At 34.4% G+C, this 22,340-nt stretch overlaps 1 protein-coding gene across 7 annotated transcripts in view; it reads right to left on the bottom strand.

Annotated features, from left to right (window-relative positions):
- Positions 1-22,340, bottom strand: part of Rbp6 (RNA-binding protein 6) — a 748,725-nt gene that overhangs the window by 293,845 nt on the left and 432,540 nt on the right. For all 7 annotated transcript variants that reach the window (XM_087403540.1, XM_087403538.1, XM_087403543.1 and 4 more), the window contains one exon: positions 12,677-12,761. In XM_087403540.1, the coding sequence (XP_087259666.1) occupies positions 12,677-12,761 (85 nt within the window). The remainder of the gene's footprint in view (positions 1-12,676; positions 12,762-22,340) is intronic.

Consider the following 22,340-nt stretch of genomic DNA (forward strand, 5'->3'; position numbering starts at 1 on the left):
ACCATAGCGTGAAAATCCCTGGCAAAATCTTCCCTTCGTTCCATGCTGGAACTTTTATTCCACCCTCTCGCAAGGATCTCTTGTCTACGTTGCGAGTCCGTTCTTCCTCGAGAGGAAGAGGCGGCCAACCGAGGTGAAAGCAAAATGCGCGATTCAGGAAACTCTCGCGCGCGTCGCTGATTACATTCGTAATTATTATGACGTGTTAATACGCGCGTAGCAGCCGCACGACGAGCTCAATAGATCCCACCCTGTATCTCATCCTACCTACCTTCCGTGAGTCAAGCCATTATTCCATCTCCCTCCCTCCCCCCTGCAAAACATTCCCGGCACACTGACGAGCTTTGTGCTACAAATGCTTCGCACGCGTGGTTTCGCCCTTCCCCACGCCAATCCTCCCTTCGTACTTTCCATTTCGACGTCACGTCCCACCTTAAACGATAACGCTTGCCTCGGAGTATCTCCGTTCGCGCATCCAGCGCCTCGTTAACGTCGTTCTCATCGATCTCGGCTGACCCTGACCTCGCCTCGAACAAGCCCGATAGCCGGAAATTGGTCCTTTAAGGAAACAGACATCGCGCCAATAATTTCGATAAGATCGCATAGCGGAAGTATCGTTACTTAATAAATAAATTCATCCTTAATTTATCTATTTATTAATTATAATATATTTATAATTTATGTTAATATTAATATTAACGTTAAAAATGCTTTTTGTCTTATTCTTAGAAATATCATCTTTACGTAGACTAGTATTTAAAAATATTCTAATCTCTTGTCGCGATAAAAGTTAGTTTATTTTAATAGTAAAATGTACAATACTCTAATTGGTACGTTTTAAAAATGTCTACTGCTTCTTGATATTACAAGTCAGCTTTCTCGAAATGTCGCACGATTAAGCAGATACTTCCAGTTTCTCTAAAAGCGAGGGACTCACTTCTACGAGGTTTTAAATGATAGCATGCGAGTCTTTTCCTCTGTCATCTACTTTTTGGAGCGTGGAATAGAGAAAGAGTATACGAGGTCCCTGATATTTCGAAAGGAAGAGAAGACTTGAAATGTGTGAAAAGCGAACAGTTGCAAGGAGAAGAAAAGAGAGGGAAAAAGAAAGGAGTGGAGAGCAAAAGAGAGGAACATAGTTCTTGTGTGTACCACATGAGAGTGGAGTTTTACGCGTGTTTAATCTGGAAATGGATCGCCTGAGAATACGCTTCTATGAGGCGAGTTGAAGAGGCCGAGAAGGGAAACAGACAAGGGAAGAAAGAGGGAGAGAGAAAAAGAGAGGGAGACAGAGAGAGAGAGAGAGAGAGAGAGAGAGAGAGAGAGAAACGAACAGGTGAAATGGACTGTTTCGTCATCCCTCTCCTCCCCTTCACCTACCCTTCTCCTTGTTTTTCCTTCCCTTCGTGCTCTCCCTTTTGCCAAGTCGCGCGACACGAACTGGCCAGCAAACTGCTAGGAAACGCGAGAATAACTTCTTGCGATCGCGGTTCATTACGCAAATTACACATTTGTACAGGACGTTGAAAACAAGATACGTATAATTTAACTATGTAAGTTGCAATTCTCAAGGAAAGACAAGACTTGCTTCTCCGCACGCAATTACTCTATGTTTTCTAAATTTTTTACATTAAGATCTACCGCAATCAAGCCTTAAATTTTAATTAATCTAAAATTTATTCAAAACAAATCGAGAAAAGTATAGTCTTGCAAACATTTATGCTCGTGTGGAACTCTGTTCGTCAAAGTCCTGTAATTCACATTATCCTTGCAATTTCTCCATTGTGATTTTCCTTAAGCATACAACTTCGAACTTGGAAAATCAGTACAAAATTAATGACACTTTTGTGAGAAGCTGATGTGCTTCTCGCCCAACTTCCATGCTCTTGTTATGCAACCAATCTCTATATGTTTACCGAGGAAGTCTAATGTATAATAAGATAACAATACGAGGAATATATACTTGGGTGAACATATTGTCAGCAGGTAATACATAATTCAAGATGCGCAGTCAAGAATGTAGTTTCCAAAACGAGCGACGTTTATTCTTCATAAGGCTCACGAACGAAGAGCGCAATTTCGCCAAAAATGAATGATGAACCACGTTATATTTCAGTGTAACGAAATAACTCTTAGTCCTTTTCACGCCTTCCTTGCTTCCCTTTTTAAATCGCTCGTTATCGTGAATGAAAATTCTACGCGCCGTCACCGGCTCAAGTTGCGCTAAAGGATCGTGTCCGGGAAAAACGCTTTTAGGGCATCGTCTTCGGCATCGAGAAACATGAAACCGCCTTCTCTTAGGGTTGCGGAGAATGGACCATCATACGCATCTCACTTTTCCCTCACGCAGTATCCCATCTCCGTCGCCCATTATCTTTGCGAATAGCCTCAAATTCTGTAGTGATCATTGCCGAAAAACTAGCTTGCTGTTAAAACGATATAACACGTTCTTTCCATTTCCTTTTTTAACATTACGCTCGTAAATTCAAATACATGTGCAACATGGGCACGTGTGTGTGTGTGTGTGTGTGTGTGTGTTTGCGGATAAATGTGTCTTGCTTCTGTCTCATCAAACATTTGACAATGAGTCATACATTTACATTGATTTTTATTTGTCACTTAATAAGAGTCGGAATGATCTATTTCAATAATAGTTTTTTCAAAACGTATGACAAATCGTGAAGAGCCATGCTAATTTAATGGATAAAATGTAGCTGCTTTCAAAACAAAGCCATCATAAGTTACATCGATTCTACGCGTTCAACGCACTCGTAGGAAACTTATATATCTCATATTAATTATTTATATTTCAAGCATATAGAACAAAGGTGTAGTCTACAATGCGCACGTGGTATTTTACACTTGTGATACATTGTTATGTAATGTACAAACGGCGTGCAGACCTCACGCGCAATTCTAAAGTTGAAGGAAATATCATGCTAACTTTTTAAATTGATAATATTTAAGATAATATAAGATAGATATAAAAATAAGACAAATATTTTAGAAATAAATAATAGAATAAAACTGAAATAAAATTATATATTTATTCTGAGATAAATAATTATATCTGACTCACTTATTGAATAATTTTTCTTATATTATATATTAGTATATTATCAGGTATATTCAGAATTAGAAGATCAAATTTAATAAAAAATAAAACGTCACATACATTGTTTTTATATTTAGAAAAATGTGAAAGGTACATTTTAAGTTATTAGTAGAAATTACGGATTATTATTAGAATACGTAATTATACATTACAGACAATTGTATACTGTTATTAGAATACTAATTCTTATTAAAAATACTAATTCTTATTGAAGTAATATTTGTTAAAATCTTTCTTGCAACACTGTTATTAATTCACTATTGGAGAAAAAATTTATTTCAACTTTGATGAAACAAGTACTTAACCCTCGATTCATCAACTCCCTCAAATTCTAGTTAAAGACATTGATGATCCATCAATCTTCACCAACGAGACAGATAACATCCGTTGAATCTTTACCACCCGTAAATGCAATTTTTCTTACCTCATTGACGTCTGTTAACGCTGATGCTTGTAAATCATAATAAGCCATAAAAATTGATTGTTTCAGTTTCAATATCATTAACACGAATTTTAGGGTAACTGAGACAAGTTGAATAAATATTAATATAACAATTACTTAAATCACATACACGCAGTTTTCTCAGTGAAAAATTAGAAACTGACGGGAAAATGGCTGTGTATCTTTAAGCATTAAACTTTTCATCTACCTCTATTTTCATAGAAAATTGATATATTAAATCAAAAGCTTTTTTGTATACGGGAAACGTAGTGAACGTCCTGTTTGTGTCACATACAAATTTGATAACTAGCTTCTAGTTTAACGCTATGCTCAATAAACATGACACATACAGCTGTAGTATAAAACGTTTGCTGCTAACGAAAGATATAGTGCACCCCCTTTTTTACATTGGTAATTTCCAAGCTCGTTAAGGCTACGAACGTGTGCGTCATGTAAATTTGACAACTTTACATGTGAGCTAAAAATAGACTCGATATAACACGACAATTATGGCAATTATAAAGAATGATGGTTGTATTAAGCATAAATATATTATTTAAATTTGTTATAAGCGCATCTGTGTATCGTTCAGCGTAATTTTTATTTTGCTTCTTTCCTTTACATGAAATGGATTCATTCGCATAGTAGTTATTTCGTTGAACATTGAATTTCCTGTTTCTTTGTGATTTATAACTTTTCCTAACAAGCATTGGGTACGGATTGTTCGACAGACAGCGATAGTTTATTTCGTGACAGGAAAAAGGGATTGGATGGAAAAATGTTTATATTATATATGCACCATTAACAAGATAGCGTTTCATTGAAACCGGAAATAAAAAAGGGCGAGGTATTGAAAGTCGTAAGGGTGGGTTTCTCGATTTTATGTAGGTGTGAGAAAGGGAAATCATCAAAAATCTCCCTAAGGGTCCCCTAAGGACGTCGAAATCAAATCATGACGAACGATCGATCGAATAAAACCCATCGGCATAATGTGCAAATAGAATAGTAATATGAATAAGAATATTATTATTATTATTGTCATTATTATTATGCTAATTATGTCATGTGTGTATAAGCATAATTGTATTTCGTCTATAATAATATACATTGCAATATTGGCATATATTTGTTGTATTCGATTAATTCGTTAATAACTGAACTATTAACTAATTTGTTTAAAATATACATCTTGTTGATTACAATTTATCAGTAAATTCCACAGAAATTTTCAAAAATGGAATATAAATAATCAATATAATATATTTATTTTTATTATATATTAAAACTTTTCATAAATTTTCATGAGAAAGTTGCATATATATATATACTTTTTTATACGTAGTCATTAAAAAAATATTTATTAATTGCGTTTGTACATACTTATAAATTTCGCACAGATAACAAAAGATAAGAATCGTTACAATAAATTAGAAAAGGTGGTATCTTTTATTTCTGCAGTCTCCTAGCTCTTTTCGTAGATAGCTACATTCACTATCCCGCTCCTTGATTTCTGTCCGTGATATATGGGATTTTTTTTATTTCCCGTTCCTTCCGCAACTGTCTGATGTAGGTGCCCCAGTTTCGACTTATATTCATGCCGGCTGTACTCCGTATATCCGGCGCAAAGGGCGAGTGAGTTAAGCCGTTAGTAACAGATGCCGCAACCCGGCTGTATCGGTTTAATTCGTTGGCGCGATAACCAGAACTTTCCCGGCGACTCAACGGGATGCGTCTTCATAAACCGCGAGCCATAAACTTTCCCGAATTACGATTACAAAGTGACTAATTCCCTTTCCGCTTCCGTGCCTTCTAATTACGTTTGTATTTCCCAAGGAGCCCAGAGTCTTCTCGGGAGACCTGAATCAACAGTCTCGAGCGAAATCTTAACAACCCACATAATTCTAACATTGCGAAGTATAATTCTTGCAAGTATAATTCTTTTTCGTTCGCATTTTGTTATAAAGAATAGCTAAGCTTATTGCTAGTCAGAATTGATAGAAAGAATTGACTTAATAAATAACGTCTGAAAATGTATTTTGGAATAATAGAACTTGTATCATATTTGAATGACTTCCTAAAATTAAAAACTCACATGAGATATAAAAGATGTATAAGATATTTACTTTTGTAAAATTTATTTCAGTAGAAGTTATAGTGAATAAAATTAAATAAGACATTTATTATTATTATTGATTACTATTCTATTTAACAAGGTTATTTTATTAAATGTTAATGTCGCTAACACATTTTTAAATTATTCTATTAGATGTTAATATTCCTAATATGTTTAAGTTAATGAAATTAATTGTAGTATTTAATATATCAACTGAATATAAATACTACTTGCAATAAATGTAAAAGTACATACAAATTTAAATATAATAAGTACCTTCGAAACTGCGATCTATTTTACAAAGCTAGCAAATCAAAATTAATAAGTAATAAAGGAAACATAAGCATTCTTAAAACTTTGATATCTATTCTTGTGACAATTAGCCTTCTCACTTCTTTCGAGCAAATCGGAGGACGTACCGACAAGCGTAAAGAATAATACAAGGAAAAACGCGAGTGAAGAATTCTTTTCGAACCACACATCTTCAATGACATTGATAGGTTGAGAGAGGAGAGTAGTATAGATAAGATATAAGGTGTAAGTGATGGGGTAGATGGTTTGTATTTCAAATTTAAAAGCATTCGACAATGAACGCTCGTATTGTTGACTTACTCGAGAAAGAGAGAGAGAGAGAGAGAGAGAGAGAGAGAGATAGCGCAAAAGAAGCAAGATGGAAAGAAAGTGAAGAGTCGGCCGAAGAGAACAACTACTGAAAACGAGGAGAGGGATAGCCCGGAGTTTTGTGAGGGACTGCAGACAATTTCCGCAGGGCTTAGTGGCTTCAGGCTCTCCAAATAAATTATTCCGCGGATGAGCGACGCTGCTTATTTTTCAGCATTTTCCGAGTCACCGCTTGAAACGTACGCAAGGCGTTTAAAAAGCATCGATCGAAAGAAAAGTAAAAGAACAGAAAAGAAAGACAGAAAGAGAGGGGGAAGAGAGGAATAAAAATAGGAAAACAAGTTTTATTATACCTTTGAGCAAAACCCATTTAGACGTGCAATATTGAAGAAATACTGATCGACATGATAAAATATATATGAAATCATTTGTTTTTGAAAGTGCGGTTAGTCTACCACAGTTTAAAAAAAAATCTTGCTGATATATCTGTATTTCGCTAATCTATGGTAACTTATTCTCAAAAGGCTTATCGTAATAAGTAAGTCGTACATATTTGCAATTCAATAGTGTTTTACATAAAATATGTAAGTTAAAGATAAAGACTGCGAAGCAGGTGGAAAATAGATTGCGAAAGCTTATGTAGGTAAATATCTCATAAATGTGCACTAATACTTAACATTCAATATTTAATCGTTTCCAATGCATCTTTAAAATAAGAAGCAAAAAAAAGAGAGATCGATTTTCCTCTTTCATGCTTTAATCTATATCGATATAAAAACTGGTATTACCGTGAGTGATTGCAATGTCGTTACGAAAAATATCGATTCCTAATACTATCTTTATGAAAAAGCTCGTTTAACTACATTACGACATTGCAATCAAGGTTTGTGAGAATTTCAATTTGCGTAAGTATGGAAAACTGCATTCATAGAAGTATCGGAAAACCGCGTTTCAGCATTATATCGACTTATCGTTTCGGTTAATTCCCGACGAAACATATACACTTTAATACGCACAATCCCGCAAGGATTTTATTTCTCCGATAACCTCAACAAAAATATTCGATTTTATTTTCTTTTCACTTTATAGTCGATGTAATATTCCCTCGAAATTGATAACAAGTCAGCGTATTATAAATCTTTGAAATGCTGCATATTTAACACTGAATGAAAGAAATTCAATGTTAAGAAACTATGAATTTTAATCGCATTAGAAGAATGTAAAGAAAATGTTAATTAATGTCAGTAAATATTAAAAACGACAAAGTGTACATTTACGATAAAATAGAATTTTCAGAATTATTTTTACAATTTTTTTATCTCAAAAATAATTTCAGTTGGCATATATTTTGACAGAATTTTAATTTGATGCTACATTACAAATGTTTAAACATGAAATAAAAATATTACAAATAATGAAAATTAAAAAAAATTATTAAAAGTAAGTTTATAATTTAAAAAACTTTACGACTGCGTAATATCAAAGGAACAGAAAGAACGTAAATGTTCTACGTGTTTATAACATTCTTTTTGATAATAAAACCGGTACATTTCGAAAAGGGTTAAAGCCCGTTCTTCTTTAAGGAAGAAAGGAAGTCGGCGGAAGGAGGAAAAGAAGACTCGTCCACGTGCTCTCATACGATACGTTTCTAAAGCGTCGAGACGTCTGAAGGTATCCAGGAATGCGGGCCATGCAGAGAGTTCTAAAGAGCTTCCACAATTTCGCGTGCATCCATCCTTAGAGGTTCCTTCGCTTTCACGATTTCTTCTTGGACCTCATCACCCGCATCTGTTCTTATCCTTTATATCATATCATATCAAGTCACCTTTATCACGTACGACTATAATATATCATAGAATGAGGTCGGAAAATAATTAGGATTTATTATATCTTTGATGCGTAAGTTAATACTTATAAATATTCATATTAATACGAAAGAAATATTAATATTAATATTAATATTAACATAAAAAAACATTAATGTTAATTAAAAAATTTAAATTTATATTGCTTGAAATAAAATCATTTTTCTAACAAAATTTATATAAAGAATAGACACTTTGATCATTAATAAAAAAATAAAGAAATTACATCATGGAATAGAAATGCGACATAATTTTTATAATTTTAACTCAATGTAAATATAGAAATTATTTTTCTTAATCTAATCTTTACACACTTCTTACTATACAATATATTTCTTCTTGCAATTAAAATCGTTTCGTTTTCTTTTCATGAATAACTTTATTCTTTATTGAGATTTAAAAGATATTTTTTCAAAAACTTTATTGATTATATTCTTTTTGAAGTCTTCTCTTTTTTAATTTACATTATAAAAAATCTTTGCAATTGAAAATCATATTTTTGATCGTAAAATTAAAAGATTATTTAAACAAGATTTATTTAAAATATATTGGAGAATGAAGTTATTAGTGTACTCTCTCTCGCGAAGGTTAATTCGTTAAAAACATTTAATTCTTAATCGTTAGCGCCTCAAAACCGCGTTATTGTAATAATTGCTATCTCTCTAAGTTCGCACTTTAACCTACAATTCTGCAAAGTCTGTACTACTAAACTTTTGTGAGAGAATAGAGAACAGTTCCGCAAGCTCGTATTACGGAGCGCCATCATTATGAACGAAACATGCGCGAGTACAACCGATTTGGCTACTTCCAGTACACCTGTCGAGACTAAACGGGACGTAAACGAGGACGCGCACATCCGACCCGCGCACTTTTTAATCAGCATCAAGCCCGATTAAGCGGAATCTGCTAGCTATTCTGATCGGTCAGCATTGTGCCGCGGTGGGTGCTTACGCGGCACGTTGCGAAAATCATTGTTCATGCCAGATGGAGAGAAACGTCTGGTATATCGACCCGCAAAATCGCTCTTGCATGAACTAACTCACGTTGATTTTCGATAATGTTATATAATCAGAATGAGCCAAGTAGTCAGCTCACATTCGTGAAAACTTTGCTTCTTTCATTAAATTATGCACTTTTTTTTAATGAAAGATATAACTGTAAGAGAGATTATTTGCATTTTGCAACAAATATTTTTCTATATTTTGCAAAATTCGCGTTAATTTAATCGGAATTTTATGTAATAGGTGTCTTTTTTAATTCAATTAAATAAAATGTATCGTTAATATTCAGTAATTAATTATTCAGAAAAATATTTATGTTTGCTTTACTTTTCATACATGAACTTTCCGAGAAGAAATATTATTTGACATTCAATCGATATTGGATGTTTGTTACAATTAATATTTCTACTCTATTCTCCGAAAGTTCACATATGAAAAGTAAAGCGAAAAGAAGAACCTAAATAACGACACTTGCTGATAGAATATCATATATTTCGCTTTTGTCCAACTATATTTATATTCGCGTGTTAGCACGAGTTAAGAGCCCTCCATTTGTTAGCGCGAGCAGGGACGAAGGCGACACTAATTAATGCGGCGATACTCGTCAGCGAATCAAAGCAACGCAATGAGCTCTTCCGCGCGTTTGCATTCCTTGCACGGTCCTCTTCCTTTTTCCTTGGTGAGAGAAAGAGAGAAAGGTGGAAAGGGCGAGAGGGGGATGGGCAGATAGAGTGCTAGAGGGTGAGGACGTCTCATCCCTTAAGAGGAAGCCTTAATAGGATGCGCCGGCGGTTGCCCTATACGCGCGATATTCTCTTCCCGCTATCGGGAAGGTGTTAGCTTCCGGATCCGTGCATTCGCAATTTGCATTAGCCGGAGCGAATTACGCGAAATTTATGCGAGTCGAGGATACGGCCGGGGTTGCCTTCGCTTAAGCGTATTCGGGGCCACTTAGGCGGCCGCTCCAGCGGTGGAGTCGCTCTACTTATGGCACCGTGGACAGCTAATGTCCGCAACTATTTCTCTCTCGTCGTACAGCCCGCGCTTGCCGCCTTACAATATTATTCCACGAGCATTGTGTCTTACTCACCGAGAAAGACAGAGAGAGAGAGAGAGAGAGAGAGAGAGGAGGGGAAGGAAGGGAGAATAGCACGTTTGCCAAACGACTATGTCGGCCCACGATTAATCGTCGTACCGTCGACATCGCGTTTCGCTCGATGCCATTGCGCGTGTAAGGTGTCTCTTAAGAAAGGACAAGAAACGATAGATAAATACCATATCCTCCTCGATAAATTATTATAAAATTTTTTACAAGTGAAAATTCAATCAGTGACCCACAATTACCAGACATTAGAAAAATTTTGCCGCTTTACGACTATCGCTTTTCAGTGTGAGGCACGTACAACTTGAAATAAAATGCAAATCATGATTTTATTACGGTTTTGGCTTATATCTTAAGTCACCAAGCTATAATTCTCCTATCCAATACAATAAATTATACAATATTATAAATTATACATATTCTTTCGGATATGATATCACAATTTTTGATAAAACGTAAAAGTGTAAATATTTTGTATGCTATTTGATCTATGTATTGAGACAAATAAACTTGGAAATGTCAGAGTGTAAACAGAAAAGAAAGAATTATTATTTTTCAATTAATCCAAAACAGGTTTTATTGTAAAAGAATTCAATTTTTAATCTGGTAATAATCTAAATTGACATTAACGAGTTACGATAGTCGCATATCCAAAAAATTTATTTACAGAAAATAAGTAAAATAATTTGTCTATACTTTTTCCGAAGTATTCATAAAAAACGGCATGTTAATAATTTAACTATTAATACAATTGCGACATGTAGATAACGAATGATATACCTCTGCATTGTAGTGAATGGAACAAAATAACATTTGACGCTAAATTAATGAAGTTTTAAATGCGAAAAATATTTTGCTCCCGAAATCGATGATACAGATGCATCTCGAATCGGGATATACCTGTGGATTGTATCTACCAATCGGTTTGATCAATCGACTCGCGGCATGCTCTTTCAATTATCTCGGGACGGCAATTTCGATCGGACATGAAAATTAATTGCTCGCGTGACGCACATTTGATCACGGCAATTTGTATCTTTTTTTATAACTGTCCTCTTCCGCGGAGCATCTCTTCCGTGATAAGCGTAATGTTTACAATCATCGGGAGTAATTCGGTTAGAAGAAATCATTCTTCTAATGTTAAGGCAAGTTGTAAAACGCTAGTAAACAAAAATACATAGCGGAGAAAATGGTATTATGGCCAATGTATAGATATTGTGGCCTCCCTTAACATCTCCGCTATTATATAACGAATATCCTAACTTACTTACTGGAATTATTTGTTCAGTACCCCGTCGATACATCATGACGTTAACATGTCAATACTCAATAATCAGCACTTATTATAACGCATTTTTATTTCGGAACGTTTCTAAGGTATATTTTAGCATTTAATTTCACCTACTTTCTTATTTTTCTTAAACTTGAGCGTACTATCACACAAATATATGTATATTTGAGTGTGTTGCTTGCTACTTAATATTTTATTTGACTGCATACATTTTGAGTTATGCAATTTAAAGAATAGTATGGCATTTTGCTAATATGGCCCGGTTTTTCATTATTTCATTGGATGAAATATCAGGTTAATTTGGTTAACCTGATGTTTCATTCAATGAGCTTCATCTATGACATCATCATAGATAAACCCCATTGAATAAAGCATCAAGTTAAGCCTAACACAAGTTAATTAAGTGATGAAAAACCGGGCCTATGCGTATTGATTACTTACGGCCTCTTTTTGGAGGTTTTCCTATCAAAATAATTATTTAATAATCGATTGTAGCTCTACTGTTAATCAATAGTTTATATTACGTGTACTATTTTTAGTATTGAGAATTTTAGTACTGAGCAGCTATATATAGAAGTCATATGTACGTATACATTTATTTGCAAACATTCTAAAATGTTTTACTTTTTTATTAATTTGTAACTAAACATTGTTTTTTTAAACAAAACCTATTTTTTAAATCTATTTTTATAGGAGGCTAAATTACAGGATTACCATCCCTGTTTTTCTTAGAGTCATTAATGCAATGTTGCCTTTATAAATAATGTCCTACGTAATGAATGTTTCGTAACTTTGAGTTTAAAATCGATTGAACAACACTTTGATGAATGTAATCGTTAAGTTTTAAACTTAAATTTGTATTATTAGTCAAATTATTGTATAGAATATAAATGGAGAGCCGTAATACCACCATCTCCTCTACATACAATCGAATAATTTTACAAGTTATAAAAATTATTAAATCATATCTACTGAAAAGAATTAATTGTTAGAAAATTTCGCACATAAGATTGTGAATTCGCGTTAGACAGGAACGCACAGTTAAGGAGTTAAAAAGGCTAGAAACTTTAACTCGGGATGTGATTGTGCACTGTTAGAATTAATCTGGTAGAATATGATTACTCACTTTCTTGCCGTCCAGTTCGTGATTGCCCTGCGCCAGCACTTTGTCTACGCTCGCAGGGTCTGCGAATGTGATGAATCCAAAGCCCCTGCAAACAAACGAAAGCAGGATGTTTAATATGAATGTATGCTTGTCGCTCGGGACATTAATTAAGCAAGCATTTGCTGATAGTAATAGTATTTCCATCGTGAATGCGTCTAAAGATAGCGATTGTAGTACAACGGCACACGTTGCAAGATACATATCTCAATGTAGCGCATACATCAAAGCTCGATCATAAAAAAGCCGATCTCTCTCTCTCGTGACCATAATACATTTTCGTATTAATTCATTCTCATAAATCGCGCGCGAGATACGATAGTATTAATTCTCTGAATGAGGTAATTTCCGCTCCTTTTATTTCCGCGATTAAAAGTAGTCATTAAAAAATAATTGATTACTACCGCTTTTCTATTTTACGCATTAAAAATTATGCTAAAATAATCACTTCAAGCAGTTTTGAAATATCTACTCGTAATATATCGCGATTTTATTTATCTCTCTAAATCTGAATCAGTGGATAATCATTGATTATTATTATTAGTCTGTCACTGTTAATCAATTCATATAGTGAAATTCAACTAAAAACTTAATCCCTTAAACGTGGAAATGTGAAATCCCTAACCCAGCTAATTCTGCTTTATACATTCAGTGTATATGATATTGGAACTGAGAGCAAATATCGATAATTATAACGCTCAAACTTCCTTTCTTTTCAACTGAATATCACTAATTATATCACTAATTCAAATTTAGATTACAAACGTATTCATTATAGTATTGAATTAAGTTAAGATTAACAATGGATTAATTCTTTGCGTTGTCTATAACAACAATTAATCAATATATTATAATAATATGTTCCAGTTTTAGAATATATGTTAGTTACAGAAATAACAATAAACTAATACTGAAAATATGATCGTACTAAATATGATTATAAGTAGATTAAGCTTCATTAAATGACATACATATAATAATACATATAATTAATAATAATATATTCAACAATGTTCCTGCACGTTAAGTAAAAAAATGGTATTAAACAATTTGATTCAAAAAGTTTATTATTTACTAAGTATATACGTTTAATGTGGACGTTGTTTACTTTGAAATTATCCAAAAATAATTAAGTTAAATTTTGACACATATGGAAGTTAAAAATAACAAATTGTTACTTTTAACTCAAGGAATTGGATTACCATTACTTTTTTTGATGTCTAACGGTGTGTGGTTGCTAATTCATCAGAAACCTATGCAAATTCATAGAAACTGCCAGTAACATTAAAATCTAAAGGATTAAAGTGAAACGAATATCGGGCCTAGCGCGGTCCGTTATGTCATAAATTTCACGCCGGACATCGTGTACACACGGATATATTAAAAGACAGTTCGACGCCGTGAGCTAAGGGGGTGGATACCGCCGGCCGATCCACGAACAAGGGATGAGCGATACGACGATACGAGGGAATGCAACGCGCCGAGAGCCGGACGCAAAGCGGTTTGCATTTTTCATGCCGGAGCCGCCCCGGCAGTTATTGAAAATATTTACATGTTATTTATGGGGCACACATGCTTCAAGAACCAAACGCGCCACCGAGCTACCCCCGTCAATCCTCCCCGCGTGTTCCTCTCCTCGTCCACCTTTCGTACGCAAACCCCTTCTTTTCCGCCTCTTTTCCTTCAACTGCCTCCCTTTTTCTGTTTCGCCGTTCCCTGCGGAACGTCGTATTCCCGTCGCCATTCCCACCCTCAACTCCTTCATCCGCTCCCGAAGAGCAACCGCCCCCGGACCTGCCGGCAACGTCTCGAGAATTCTACAAAACGTTTCACGCCTCTCTTACTGCTTCCGCTTCCTTCCCACCGACGAAACAACGAATACTCGTATGGATTGAATTTTTGATGGAACCGACCCCTCCGGGCCTTCGACTCACCCCTCTTCAACCATTCCGCTTTCCATGCGTCGTCGCTTTCTTTCGTCTGCCTTCATCCGCGATGTACGGTGATTCTCATGCGTCGAGTGCGAGCTGCATGAAAGTATCGTGACAACTTCCTCTTGTATCGATTTCTTCGAGTACGCGATATCAGCTCGAATCAAGTCAATGACGAAAAAGGTGCGTACGTAAGAAAAATAAAGAGAAACCGGTGGCAATATGTACATTTGCGTACGCGAAATCGGAAGGTAGTCGATTGTTATTCCGCATCGGTGACATTCGAAAAGGGCACAATACAATGCTCCGTGTTTCCACATGGCGTTGGAAAAAAGCTAGTTTCACTCCCTCGTTCATTTTATAACAGCGAATTGCACCAGCGGCCACAGTTATTGCAATATCGCTGTATCAATACACACGACACGTATATACGAATATACGAAATTGTTCTTCCTGCAAAAATTTTACCATTTACCCATCGTATTCTTCCGTAATTTTCTTAATTCTTAATATTAATTCCTTAATATAAATTAAATGTACAAATATTTCCTAATGAAATAAAATATGCAAATAATGAGATCATCATACATATACAAGATATCCTAGAATTTGCAAACAACTTTTATCCGTTGATTCTCTGGACCAAATTTAAAGTCGATTTTTCTTTGGCTACAATATTGAGAGCGATTGCAAGTTTTCAATATTTCCAATATTAAATACCTTTTAAATACTGCCACGATTGGCTAAAAAATAGATGAAAGGCACAATATATAATACATATAATACACGTTCCGGCTCATAGCGTTCACGATGCCATCCGGCATTAGTGAACTCGCGATTTGCTCATGTGACTACGACAACTATATACGTACTGAATTTTGGGAGGTTTTTTACAGTACGCACGGCCGAAGCGACAATCGCGGCAAACGAACGGCCGCTGAATCGGCAGTCGTCCAATCAGCATTAAAACGCCAAACAACACGAGCGAGAACACCACGGGCAGTTCGCATTTGCATACAACGAAACGAGAGTTCGTCCGAACGTTCTCTCTCTCTCTCTCTCTCTCTCTCTCTCTCTCTCTCTCTCTTCCCCTCTCTTCCTCCCTCTCGCACTCTCTTTTACAACAGCGCATTTATGACGATGTGCGCGCAATGTACTGAAATCATGAACAACGGCCTCGGAAAGCCATGCGAATAATTCATTCTTTTTCCGTCGAGCATCACCGGAATTTCATTAGAATTTATAGGTTCACTAATGATCATTGGAAAATTATTAATTGAATCATTAATTGGATCAATCATGTACAGTAATAGTAAAGGAGACAGAGGCTTATTGGCACAAGAGGCAAGTTAATATTGTGTTCCGTGTTTATGTATTTATCGTAGAAGAAATAAAGTTATTGAAAAATATCTCTTTTATATCATAGATAGCTTTCTCCAATTTTTGTTTAAATTAAACAAGTATTACAATAAAAAAAGAGATAAATCTGATTTAAGACGAGACAAGTAAATTGTCAAGTGTTTTATATTTATTAATGTTTCCTGAGAGACTAAATCTCAGTAATCTAGTATTAATTCAGAAAAACAAAAAAGTTTCTGTTATTATACAACATTTTATTATACAACATTATTTGAGTAATAATAGTAATTTGTCGTAATAAAACGATAAAAATCAAACATATGTAAAAATGAAATAGAATTGATTTATGTTCTTACAGCAAGTTTACTTTGCTGTAAGAAATATGTGAACACTCAATTTTAATTTAACTTTGATAAAACGCTTTGTATTTACTATTTCTATTGAAATAAGCTACATCTAAAATAGTTTGCAAAAAATTTTATTTTGTGACAAAAATCTTACACTTAAAAAAAATATATATATATATACATATTATCTTTTTCTTTATAGGTACATGAGCAATCTGTTTCTTTAATTTCTGTTATGTTTTAATTTAATATGAAGTTTGTATAGGCAAATTACATCGTCATATGTATCAATTTACTTCACTATCGGAGCAAGCTGGCTACACTGCAGCGTGTTTATATTTCACTTATTATTACTACAAAAAAACTACACTGAGAAAAAAATACTTAAAAATTTATTTGTGAAGAATATATTTATTTCACTGAAATAAATCTTTATTTAAGTACGACAAAATATAATAGAATTTCATTCTTAGCAAATGAATCATCTATTTTATTTTTTTGCAATTAATGAGATTTATTTAACAAAAATGTATATTTCGTAATTACAATTAAATTTTTTATAACTAATAAATATCGAAGAAAATATTATAATTAATGTATACTTCGCAACATTTTTTTCAGTATATAATCTGTTATGTAACAAAATTATACTTAAAATATCAGTGCTTTTTGATCGCTCGTACAAATATTTTACAATTCCACACAGACGTATATTTTTATATGAAATTTTGTGTAGAAGGAAAATTTACAAAATATTTGTCGCATTGATTCATTTATCTTCAAATACGTTTTATTATTAAACAAAGCATAATTGTAATTCTTTTTTGTACCGAAAGATTAAAATCGTCGCACATTTTCCTGTGAAAATTTTCGGCGGAATGTAATATCGTAAACACTGTTGAACACCGTTGGACTTAATTAAAAAAGAAAAATTAAACACATAGATTGCTTAGTAACGCTATTACGTGCAATCTTCATTCCGCATTCCTGACTAAACTTGGTTCCAGACTCACGGAGATTCAATCTTAATTTAAGGTAATTATTCACAATGAAGGATGAAAAAAACTGTATCTCGGCGAGTTACCAATCTTATGACGGTATATCAGAGAAGTCGAGGGCCACTCGAGAGTCATTCCCGGGATAAAGGATGGATCTATCGCGGACGCAATGCGCCATCGAGGCCCTGCCATCGCGCCACTCGTCACCCCCGGCCATTGTACGTGAATAATCTATAAAAGGCTGAGTAGAAGGATGGCGGCTGACGTGTCCCTTGTCTACTTGAGCACGGTTTCCACGATCCTCTACTTTTCATCCTGCTTCTCGTCCTCTTCACCCCGATCTCCGCCGTTCGACCGCGGTCGCTTCCCTCTCGCTCTACCTTCACCGACTTAACCGCTCTCCGACTGGTCTCATCGCCCTTTTCGCATGCTTCCCCGTCCCAGCTATGGAAGGGTGTCACACCGGGCTGATGCGGTGCATTTGTTTGTCACGGTCTCTCTTACCCTTATCCCATCGCGCCGGAGGATCGAAGCCTCTCTAGTAAGAATATTCTAGACGCGTGCCGCAAGAAAAAAATCCCAGCCGAAATCAGTTCACGATAACTCAGTGCGTGAAGCGCCTCAGAAGAATTTGATAAGATAAAACTCTGATGAAAAATCGCAAAGATATTCAAATTTCCGGAGGATATTCATCCATTATTGAAAGTTTCGACGGAAATTGCTCCGTTAAAATAAAAGGATAACTGCAAGATAAACTTCAAAAAGTAAAGGTGCCTGTTCATGCTGACATTCAATGCTCATTTTCGGCATCAAAACAAATTACATGACCAAAATTGATGCCAGACAATGAAAATGCATGAAAAAAGTGTAGCACGACGTCTAATCTTGAATTTAAGCGATTGACGCTGGAAGTTGGATTGAGATCACGTGATCACACTGATGATGCTTTTCAACATCTCATAAAATAGCACCTTTCTTCGAATCGTGAAAAGATTCTGTTAATCGAAGCGTGAAAAGATTCTGTTAATTAAAAAAAAAATCTTGTTAATATTCTAAAAATGTTCTAAAAATTCTATGTTATACACAAGTAGGAAATTTTATAAATATTCTTATCAACTGAATTTAATATAAAATTCAAAATTTAAATTTACAGTAACTTTTTAAAGAAAATGTAGCTTTTATTGTTTACTATTCCCTGCAGTCAAAATATACGTGCTTAATAAAAAAATATTTATAAACTTAAAATATACATACGTATCGTTCAAATAAGATTAATTATCTGCCAAGAATAATAAGCTTTGATAAAATGAAAAAAATATTATTATTAAACTTCATCTGTCATTTGTAATTAAATAGCTACAAATTTGAATGGCTCAAAGATAATATTATCAATTATAATAATATCAACACGCGTTGTATGTCATCATCATTGTAATATAATCAAAAACGGTTTTACAGTTTATATCACAGCTAAAGTCACGAGACACGAGAAAGGAAAATAATAAAATGCAAAGTAAATCAGCTCAACGCAGCTCGCGCATACCTTACCCTCGTATCGCGTTGAAAGGCTACGCTTCCAGCTCGAGAATTTACCGCGACGCAGGATAAGGCTGCAAGGCCGGGGAAGAGGAGACGCCCGTTCCGCGACGGTGTATTAGGTGTATTTATGTAGGCGGTCTCATTGCGCGCGAACTTACTGTAAGTACCGGCAGTTACTTAGCCCGACAGTTTCTGCTATTGCAGCCGACTGCGATATACCCCGACCCGAGTCGGGTCGTAGCTTCGTAGCTGAAACCAGTTACGAACCTAGTTCGGTGAACGCACACTCCTTGCATTCTACCAACCATCGTTCCAACGCTATAGTTCAGAGTTTAGAAAACGACTCTCCTTTTCTCTGCCCGTTAACCCTTTCCTTCCTGCACGTACTACGTTCGCTATCCCGTCTCACCCCGGAAGTTTCATCCACCATGTGCTCGCTGCTTTGTCGTACCGACAATATAGTAACTGCTCTTTAACTAACCGCCTTAATCCGCTTTCCTCTTGCCGAGATGAAGACAATCAGCTCTAACGTCGAGGTGAGAAACACGCGAAACTCGCCGCGAGCTCGCTGATCTTCCGACTCGTGTCGCTTATTTCCCTACCATATCTCCCTTTTCGCATTTACCTGAAGCGTTTACTGTACCGCTGAAATCCCTTTTGTCTTGGTTTGTATACATAAATTTGTACAGAAATTGAAGAAGACGGAAAGAGATTTTCATTTTATATTTTAAATAATTTAAATGTTGGATAAAAATGACTAATGACTTTTCGCATGTCTTTTTATATTATATATTTAATCATTTATATTTATAAAAAAATTACATCGCACACATAAACAAAGAGAGAAAGAGAGAGAGAGAGAGAGGGGGAGAGAGGGGGAGAAAAGAGAATCGTAATTAATTAATTAAACAAAAAAAAATTATTATGTATTCTTATCTAATATATAGTATATTCATTCAAGTACGTACGTGTATAAATAAATGATACGTATTAATTTATTTCATCAATAAAAGAAAATAACAAACTTAATTAAATAACATTATACGATGTTCCAAGATGTGAAACCGTGTTTTTATACCCGTAATGTTCCCCTTCAATTCCCCAGCAGGACAATAGCTTCTCATTTTGCGCCCGTAAAACTGCTCTCGCAGGACTTCCGCCACGACGTGGATTGAAATGTTTCCACGAGATTAACTTAACCGCATAATAATTCCGGATACAAGCTGTGCGGCTGCATTAAAAGCGTCGCCAGTCATATAGTCACCGCCATTACGACGGTATATCGAATCGAATTACGACCAACTAGTACAAGAACGCGTCAAGTCGAACAACTTTTATACAGGATTTGTTTCTTTTTCTCTTCCTACGTAATCTTCTTCCTCTATCTCTCTATCTATCTTCCTTCTATTTCTCCCTTTTTCCACTTCTTCACTTCTCTCTATCCACGCCGCCTTAATGACCGGCTGAATATTTATAAAGCTGACATCGTCTAGGTGGCCGGTAGCAAGGCCGTGAAAGCCACCGCGTCCCATGGAGTCTCATTGTAATTGCCCTGTTCTTCTTGACTTTTCCTTGAAACGGGATCCCGTTGAATTGCATTATGCAAATCGCAATCTCCCTAAGTCAGCCCGCCCGGCCGCCGCAGGCTGCGACCAGGCGAGACGTTTAAGCCGAGCGAGAAAAACGCGAGGAAAAATCTGCTCAATAGCCTCCTCGTGCTGTGGTCGACGCGATAACGATATCCGCAATTGTAGTCGCTCGCTAATGATAAGGTAACAGCATTTATACGCGCGCGACAATACGAAATCGTATTATACTAAAAAATAAGTCTACGCGTTTTTATTTTATAAAAATCCGTTAAAAAAAAACTTCTCTTCTTTATAATTATCTCTATGAAAAGAAAATTGACTAGATAAATAATTTTTTTTAAACATTTTACGAATACATATAACTGCACGAAAAATTCCTTTCTTCAATAATACTCACTAAAAATCGTCTTTGCTAAACCAATCTTTTCTTTTTGCAATAATGCTATAATTTCAGCAAATTCATCTTACAACTAATTTCAATAGTTAGTTTATTTATATATATGATCGCAACTATTTTAAATAGATAAACATGCAAAAAATTGATAATTTCTTCATATCTATCTTCCGCAATAATGCAATGCTTTTCGTTTTGGTAATATTATCACGCGCGGTTATATTCTTTCATTACAACAATCGCAATAAGTCCATAATGATAAAAATATTGAACATGATGAATCATTAAATAAAAATGTACCAGCACACATTCTGTGTTATCAAATTAATAAAATGGATTATAAAAATTAAAATAACAATGAATAAATGATCACTTCCATATTGATTTTTTTCTTTTATTAGAACCAAATTTGGTAATAATATTTGTAAATTATTAATGAAATCGAAATGCAATTTAGTTAAACTCAATGTCAACATCAGAGTACATATAAAGTTTTTAAAGAATTGTCTTAAATCTAACATAGTTCCACATTTATATTGAATAATGAAACCTAATAATATTTCATTGTATTATAATAATAATTACTACAAAAGATTTGAGAATATTCAGCACAATAATATAAAGACAATATTGCGACTAGAGTTAAAGGATGCATATCAACATTCGAATTCAACTAGAAATAATATTTTTAATATTACTGACAGAATATCAAATATTTTATCGTTCTCCTACAGCTAATGTGTTCTTTATATATCAAAATAAATTAAATAATTCCTATTTCCACAAACAAATGGACAAAATTAATAAAAAAATAGACTGGTTAAAATTAAAAAATTCGAAACAAATAAAATAAAAAATTAAACCTATCTCATATTCTTGTTCAAATTTTAACAATGACACTAACAGTTTTTCTATTAGTTATGATGGCTGTCATAACAACAAGTATATTGAAGGATCTAGTCATGATACATTTAATATTCACATTTCAAATGAGTTTGAAGAGGCTTCTTCTCTAGATACTTCGAAAAATAATTGGTTAGTAAATTTAAGTGATATTGACATTCCTGATGAAGTCCATTTTCTCTTACAACTAGGTGAAGGATTTGGGATTACCAATTAATAAAAGCAATCTTGATAAAACAGTTATATAATTCATTAAAAATATTAAAAACCAAATAAACGGTAAACCATATAGAATGTTGTTAATTTTGTCGGGAATAATTCTATTCAAATTCTTAGTAGGTTACATTGATTCAATTAAATGCGGTTGAAAAACAAATTTTAGAGGCTAAATTTAATGAACAAATTTGTTAAAAATCATAGATCAGAACTTCTGATTACAAAACCAAACAAGGGTAATGTCACTGTCGTTTTGAATAAAGTTGATTATATACACAATAGGGAAGAGAATTTTTCTAACAAGGATATATTATAATAGATAAAGATCCTACAATTAAGTTAACTTCTGAAT

Source organism: Acromyrmex echinatior, chromosome 2, assembly GCF_024713525.1.
Source record: "Acromyrmex echinatior isolate Ae372 chromosome 2, ASM2471352v2, whole genome shotgun sequence".
NCBI classification, from domain to species: Eukaryota; Metazoa; Arthropoda; class Insecta; order Hymenoptera; family Formicidae; genus Acromyrmex; species Acromyrmex echinatior.